The following is an 8455-nucleotide window of genomic DNA, read 5'->3' on the forward strand; positions in this document are numbered from 1 at the left end:
ATTTTGCTAACGCTGGTTGTCTGTTCTCTTTTTCAGTCTCCAATCATTTGCTCACAGGAAGTGCTGTGAGATGCTTTGTGGCCTGCATGGGGAAATATGGAAGAGGATCTGCAGATCCTCCTGGACTCGACACTTACTGGGTGAGCTGGGTCCCTTCCCAGTCCATGTTCCCATATTCCTAAGAGCAGGTTTTGGTGTGTGCAGCTGCCAGAGCTGCCCCGGGAGCTCTCTGCTGCTGCAAGTGGCAATGGAAACGGCTCTGACCAAGGGATGAGAAAAGGAGGTGATTGCTCTTAGATCTGATACGAGAGGGGACTGCTGACCCGAGGCAGGACGGGCCTAAGACATGTAAGTCTGCATAACTTGATCTCAGACCAAAAAATATGGATGGGCATACATAAAAATATCTTATTAGAGATAAGACTGGAGCAAAGTTTTAGCCCTAGCAAGCTGAAAGGTTGAGGAGCTGGGAATTGAACTCTGCTCCAGGTATCAAAACATGTTATTTTGATCAAAGACCATTTCAGTCTCCAATCCAAAATGTGCGGTTTGGGGGGGGCGGGCAGGTGTTACTTGTTTTGGAAGTTGGTTTTTTCTTGGACTCCCTCTGAAGTAGCATAAGCTAAATTCAAGAGGCCATCTCACACGAACACAGTGTCTGCAGAGAGCAGAAATATTTACTTGTCTTTGCTCTGACCAAAATAATCTTCTTTCTGTACCAAGTCCCCTAAAACTTTGAAATCCCTGGAGTCCCAGTGCCTGCAGGATGGCTTATGGCTCCCAAACCATCACTGCTGGCCTCCCTCTTTGAACCCAGCATGCGCTTAGACCTTTACTTGCTTCCCAGAGCTGTGTCTTTCTTGACTCACAGGGACTTAACAGCCCTTCACATAAAAAAATCCAGTTTTAGTCTGATTTTCCAAGCTGAACTTGGTATCAGTCGCTAAGGAAGGTGATATAGGGTACAGTTTTCAAAAGTAGAAGGTTTTGATTAAGGGGTGGCTAATTTACCTTAGTGTTTAACATTCGGAGTCTTTATGAGTGTATCTACCTTGCAGTCTCCTTCACAGCATCGGAGTCTGTTATTCCCATTTTACAGCAGAGGAAACAGATGCAAAGACCTGCCCAAACGCAGGCAGCAATTGCAATCTGGATTAGAGTGGAAATGTCCCTGAAAGCCAGTTCCAGTCTCCAGGGAGACATCAGTGGGCAGGGCAAGCTGGGAAACTCAAGGGGATGTAGCGTGGGACCGAAAATAAGAGGCGTGTAAGATTTTAAATGCCTAAGGTGATCTGGCCAAGCAAGAAACGAGGCTCAGCAGTTCATGTCAGCACGGGGAGGGGGGCGGAAACGTGGGGAGCGCGTTCCTTAGCTCAGTGGAGGACGACAGCAACATGCTGGCAGGCTGTGCAAGAAATGCATTGTGAACTGGCTCTTGCAGCTGTGAGCAAGACAATAAGGATGGTAAAGCACCATCTAAGTCCCCCCCATCCAGCTTTGCACAAAGAGGGAGCTAAACTCAGCCCCCTGGAATCTGTTTGCTCATGGTTTGAATTTAGCTCTTTTTGTTTGAATGACTACAAGCAGAGGAGACCATAGGTTGTCCAGGTCCAAGAGACAAAAATCACCTTCTCCCTGCTCACATTCAGCCCCCGAGCTACGCAGTGCTTCCATCAGGGTCTCTGGTCGTAAACTGCAGGGCATTCTCAAGAAAGCCCATATTTTCTTCTACAGGCTGAGGAGTGACATTTTTCTTTCTTGTTTTTTTTCCCTATGTCAGTCTCTCTCCTCCAGGCTCTGCATGACCCACTGAATGCCCCCCACCTTCTTGCCTGTGTACAAAAATTTTTCTCAATGAATATGCATCTTATCATACATCAGAGGTAGAATATTCTTCACTCATTCTCAGGGTTGTGTGTGAGGGTCCCACAAGCTTTTATTCTTCCAGCCAGTAGGCTTCAAAACTGATGTTTCAAGGAATGGGAAGAGGACCTGCAGCTTGTCATAGAGCTCTCCTACCTGCCCGTCAACCAGCCTGTCTCCTTTTGCTATATTAATCAATTGGTCTCTTTGGCAAACCAACAAGGTTGTTTTCATACACATCTACTATACATATTTACTGAACAAACACCTTCACCTTACACAGGGTTAGTAGAGTCACACTCCTTAGTTTAGCTTAACCCCATATCTTTACCTGTAAAGTATTTGTTCGCAACCACTGAGAAATCTGCATCAGTTGTGTCATGAACTCAGCATTTATTAATACTGCTTGTCGTAGATCCCATCCGTTGAGTAATGAGAGTGTGTCTCTCAGCTTGAAGTTAATGCTTGTGCTGGTGGACATTACAATTTCAGGTAGTCTCTCCCATTTATTATCACAGACCCAGCTGGTCATCTTCTTCCACTTCTGTTCTCTCCTGCCCGTTCTCAGTGATTTTCCGGGTGGTGACTTCAGTAGTGGTTAACTTCAGTAGTGGTTAACACTGATCTGACATGTGGCCCAGCTGTACCCTGGGCAAAGAAGAAGGTGGGCTGATGGCTGGGGCTGAATGAATTCCACGGTATAAATGAATCTGCACAGTCAGAAAACAAGCTGGAGCTTCTTCCACTTGTCCTGTGCCAGTTTTCACCATTGCTTCTGATGTTGTCAAAGGGGTCCCAGAAAACAAAGGGACACATCCTTCCAAAGGGGTACATCTTGAGGTCGTAGAACACATAAGGGGAAACAAACGCGCTGTTATGACCCCCCATGTCATTTCTTCGTCCGTTGGATCTGGTCTCCTTAACAGACCTGTCGTAGACCAATCTTTTCTGAGGGTCAGACAAAACCTTGTATGCCTCAGCAACTGCTCTGAATTTCTTTTCAGCTTCCTCCTTGTTACCAGGATTCTTATCAGGATGCCATTTTAGTGCCAGTTTGTGGTAGGATTTCTTAACATCATCCTGTGAGGCACTTCTTTTTAGTCCAAGGACTTCGTAATAATCCCCCATCTCAAAGGAAAGGGTGGCTGTTTGGAAGATGCCTGGCACCTCTCTCCCACCAAGGACGTTGAAGTCAAGGGATGATCAGCACGCAGAGAGTCCTGGACACCTGCTGACACTGCGCTCCTCGGTGAGGGGTAGCTGCTCAGCGCGTCCCTTCGTCTGTTCTGTCCTTTTGCATTACGAGGCCACGCAGGGAGAGAAGTGCTGCTTGACCACCTCCTTTCTTTTTAAGCCTGTTGTCCACAAACCATGAGATTGTGACCTCAGAGGGGGCTCGGCCAATCACTGCCCAGTTGACCTGACCACTCTAGGGTGAAGTTGGTTGTCACTAGCCTTGTGTTTTTAAACACAGATCATACCTGTGAGTTGTAGCTGTCTGATGTAGCTGTGATGTCACAGCTGTGACGTACGAATCTGACAGATTATTTTTTGCCTGCACCTGCCCAAAAGTGGGATTCTCAAATATCCCATGTGGTTTCGTGTGCAGTCCAGGAAAGTGTGGTGTAGTGAGGTCATATTACCCCTATGGGGTATGTTACACTCTAGCAGGAGCTATAGTAGAGCTGTTTGCAGTTTGGCTTCCCACAGTTTGGGAAAAGCATTGATAAATTTTGCAAGGCTCAGGGAAGAGCCATAAAATGTGATTAAGCATTTGGAAAATATTCTCTGGAGGGACATACTCAGGGAAAGTGTCCTGAGTATTAAGAGGAAGTTCAGTGCCACCTTCATCGCAGTCTGTAAGAACCTATATGGGAACAGAGATTCAATGGCACAGAGATCTTCAGGCTCCCTGATAAAGCAGTTGGAAGGTGACACTAGCCAAATTTAAACTCCAAATAAGTTACAAATCTTTCATTATAAATCATTTGAATCTCCTCATGTGGTCTTTTTTAACCCATCACAGGGCTTTTTCCTAAAATCATGATTATATGACCATCGTGATCTCTTTTGAGTTTATAGCCAAACCTAACACTTCTGTAAGAGCTTAGCTCTCATGTTGGTACCGAAATAAATTCCCAGAATGAATCTCATGAACAACCTCAGCCTCTTTTCTACGTGATGTTTTGGATATCTGTGCCAAGGTGGATGTGTGTGTAACAAGAATACCACATGAACTCCACACAGGCAAGTTCAGCCTGAGAAGATGAACTTTGATGATCCACTCTGGGGTTATCCTGCATCTATTTCTGTTCTCTGGATTTGCCATTCCTGTGGGAAATGCAATATTCTCATAGGGAATTGTTGCATGAAGAGGTCTCCAAGGAAGTGCCAGTAATGAGAACTCATCTGTCTGTAACACACTGCTGTAAGCACCTACTAATGGCAGCGTGTGTTGCAGATCACTGCCTGCGTTTCCATTATCCCACACTTTGGGAAGGAATCAAGAGCCAGCCAGACCAAAGGGCATATGCGCAGCGTATGAGCTGGGTGCTGTCCTAGCACACGTCACGCGTTTGGGGCCATGAAGCTCAGGGGCAGCCATGACCGCCTGTAGAAAGCGGTATGGCAAAGGAAGGAAAGCGGTCGAGCTGATGCACGTCAGGGAAGGGCTTTGTTTTCCTGGTTTCCTCACTGGTCAGTAGTATGGAGATACTTGCCATATGCTGGCAGTAAAAGCAGCTGTAAGGCATCACGGCGCTGGTCTGGAGACTGGAGCCAAAGGAAGTGCAAAGCAAGGAAGGAGCTCTTGGCACATGGGCTTACGTCATTGGGGAGATCTTGGTTTTTGCCTTCTTTTGCACAGAGGAGGTCGTGGTAACTACAGGGTGGTTGTACCACAGGAATTATTTTTCTGCTGGGTGTTGTTCATCCTGTAGCAATGGCAAAGTCAGTCTGGGCACAGCAGCGAGCTGCAGCTGTGCCTTTGAACTCCGAGGGCTCTTTGCACTCCCAAAGCATCCCAAAGCCCTCTTCCACACTGAGGGGAGAGCTGGTGTTTCATGGCTTGCTCACACTGTGGTGCTTTGCTTGAAATCTCCATCAAGGAGACTCGTATATTTGTGCTAGTGTTTTTTTATGATTGTCCATTGGACTTGAGGGTGATCCTGGCTTACCACTCACAAGCCACTGAAAGGTGCCAGCAGCTCCTAACCTCTGCCAACGCAGTCCATTTGCAGATGCGTGGCAGAAATTTCAAGAGTAATTGCTGTTCCTACTCTCTATTACCCAGAAGGGAAAATGGGATGTCAGAGAAGTCTATTGGAGAGTCCCAGGCCAGTTATCTACTGCAGGGAGTGGGGATGTGCATGGAAGGAAGGAGGTGACTCTGCCTTGTGCTGTCTCTTTGCAAAGCATCTCCTCCCACACGTGCTTTTGATGATGAGTGCCCGTCTCAGACTGGCTGGCGCGCTGAATTATCTGTCTTGGGTTTAGTGAGTCCTACCCATCTGAAAAGTAGGGAGTGTTTTTTTCCTGTCATCCCCGAACCAGGGATGCTCACTGCCTGTCTGTCTGCTGACTGCAGCAGGCATCAGAGATTAGCAGCCATTCAAGAGAGGCCACTGCTGTGAGCCAGAAGGGTTTGCGAGACAAAAAGAAAGGGTCGAGGAGAGGCAGGGAGAAAGGGAAATGAGAGAGGCATGCACACATCAAGTAACGAGACCCAAACTAGCCTGGCAGCCCCATCCCTAGAAACCAAGGCTTTGAAATGAGAAATGTATTTCGTATCTTAAATCTCAAGTACAAACAATAAAAACCAGCCCAGACTGTGTTCTTTGAAGAGAAAGTACGAGTGACCCGAACAGTGGTTATCAGCAGTGTCATTAAGATAAACCCTTAACATGATTTAAAGCATCCGAAACTGAAGGCAGCACTTTCAGATACTAACAAAATGGTCTGACATTGGGGATGAAAATCAATAGTAATCTGATGTCACTAAAAATACTCAAAAGTGTCCCATGGCTGATGGAGGTGAGATTAGTGTAAATATTTGTATTCTAATCAGTGGCACGCGAGGGCTGGAGGCGGCCTTTCTGTCTATTTAATTAATGGAGTGGCTTTTTAAAAGGATCCTAATCATATGTGATTGTATCTGCTTATCAACATTTTTGCTAATTAGATGATATGGAGGCAGTCACTCTGCTAATTCCCTCATCCAAACAGCATATCCTGCACAGATAAAGTACAGTCTCTTTTTAATAAGAAACAATCATGAGACAGACTAACCTTAATGGTGCTTATTATCCGAGGATCTTTGGGATTTTCTCTTCTACCCACCCCCTCCTTCCTTTTCCTTCATTCGCTGCTTCAGTATGCCATATGGATACAGATGCAGTGGTCCCTGTCTCCCTCCTCGTCCCCCACTCCAGGCACCACCACGTCCAGCCTACTCTTCCCTCCCAGACAGACACCAAGCCTGCAAGGGCAGGGGTTGTCAGCCAGGTCAGGTTGGGACACAAGACACCAAGCAGCAAAATGCCCCAAGCTTTTGGTCACCCAACCCACAGGTGACACCAAACTTGCAGCCCTGATCCCTGACCTTGGTATTGGCACCCCAGTGGCAGAAAGGAGTGAGCACCTCTGAGCTGTGAAAACTTTCTGCTATTACTGTTATTATTATCGTTATTGTTCTGTTTTATAAGGGTCTGAGGGCAAAGACGGTCTACACATGTGGTTTCTAGCTGGCCCCGCTGATCCTATGACAAGGCCGAGGTCCTTTTATCTAAACCAACATGAGTCAGAGACATTTGTTCCAAGTCCTTTGGCTATCCAAACAAACACAGTCGTGCTTCCCTCTGCCAGTCAAACTGTCATCAGATGCCTCCCCCTGGGGCAGCCCCGTGGGAGTTGGAGGGAAGGCTGTACTCCCAGGAGGCATGGCTGGAGATGGATGCATTAGACTGACCTCCTGCTTGGGGGAGGCATGACATCAGAAGATATAAATAGAATATAAATAGAAAATTTGCCCCAAAGAATGCCACCTTGTCTATTGAAAGATAAGGGTAATGTCTTGATAAGGAGAACCTGTCCTAAACAGGTGTAGCTACCACTCTGAGAGCGCGTGGGTGGACCGAAAGAGAGAGAGGGGTAGTTACCTGATGTTTAGTTTTGGGAGGTCAGAAGTTTGCCTTCTGTTTTTGCAGCTGTGAATGTTGAGCAGAAAAGCCTTAAATTAACATGGATTCCCACCTCCATGGGCAGGAGGGAGGGTCAGTGTGTCCCATGCATTGATCTCTTGTGTCGGACTCAGCGCAGAGTTTGGCTGTGGGGCAGGGATGGGGTGGCTCTGGGGAGTCTTGGCTGGGAGGGACCTCCAGAGGTTGGAGACAGAGCTGAAAGAGGATCCAGAGATCTGGACCTGTATCTGGCATTTTTGAGCCTCAGGTTGGGGCTTGAGACTAAGCCAAGGTTCAGGCAAGAAGAGACCCAGCTTCTGAGTGGTAGCAAGAGTCAGAAACCTCACAAAACCACCCATTTTTTGTGGTATGAAGTCAAAGAGGAGGCCTGGTCCTGCTTACTGGAATCAAGGAGGGGCCTGACATGGGGGGTTCTTTATGTTAGATCACACCCCTTGCGCAGGGTAAGGCCTTGCTTTGGTCTTGGAAAGCCCAAATGGTGCTGTAATGTGTCCATGGACTCTGACCCTAGCAGAATTCAGAACACTTTGGTTTCATTGTTTGGGTTATCTCCATGCGTCATCTCCATGGGTCATCTGCTCATCCAGGCATGGCTACGCTGAGGTTGTACTCAGCAACATGCTTGGCCAGTTCTTCTACTATTTCTCCTCTTTGGCATGGTCCCTGACCCTCCTTCCTCCCCGTGCTACGCGCTAAAAATTAATTCAATATTGACCGCTTTCCCAGAGCGGTTTTCCGTTGCCAGTTCCATGACTGAGGGCTACAACTTGAAAAGAGGAGGGACTTGTGGGCCAAGGATTGCGTTGCAAGCCGTTGAGTCCTGGGGCTTAATGAGGCACTGCTTATCAGCAGAGCGTGCTTATCTGGAGCCCGCCGATGGTGTACCTGCTCCAGCCCCATCTTGAGCGAACATGTTTTACCACCCAGTTGCAGGGAGCCGGGAGCGTGCACGCGGTCAGACAGCACGGCTCAGCTGATGCGTGGTAACTCGTGAAGCCGCAGCAACTTTATCACTTCACAACATCCATACATAGCCACAGCCTTGAATCTTCCTAGGGGAAGAAAGGATGATGAGTTACTGTCCTGGGATTTTCTCTCTGTCTCTAGTCAGTGGGAAGTGGTATGTGGAGCATTCATTTAATAAACCAGAGGGGAAAAGCTGTAGATCAGCTTCTCATTATTCCAGTGCTGGCTCCCGCCATGGCTTGGGTTTGTGCCTGACAGTTCAGTGTGTTATTTGAGGCCACTCAAGCATTCTGCGGAAACGATGCCACCCTCTTCTGAAAGCTCGTGGTTCGTCCAAGCGGGGAGGGCCTGCCTCTGTTAGTAGGTTTATCGGTGCCAATTCCATCTCAATTTTAGGTCTGTTTGCAAAGGAGGTGCCTGCTTTGGAG

General features: G+C 47.5%; 1 protein-coding gene across 1 annotated transcript; it reads right to left on the minus strand.

Moving 5' to 3' along the window:
* Positions 1–2343: 2343 nt before the first annotated feature.
* On the minus strand, positions 2344–2991 carry LOC104514384 (dnaJ homolog subfamily B member 8-like). Its single transcript, XM_010158047.1, is given in 3 exon segments — positions 2344–2384; positions 2387–2463; positions 2465–2991. Coding segments are annotated over 3 exon segments (645 nt in total).
* Positions 2992–8455: the final 5464 nt, after the last annotated feature.

The sequence above is a fragment of the Eurypyga helias genome, unplaced genomic scaffold (genome assembly GCF_000690775.1).
Source record: "Eurypyga helias isolate BGI_N326 unplaced genomic scaffold, ASM69077v1 scaffold25798, whole genome shotgun sequence".
Taxonomy (NCBI): domain Eukaryota; kingdom Metazoa; phylum Chordata; class Aves; order Eurypygiformes; family Eurypygidae; genus Eurypyga; species Eurypyga helias.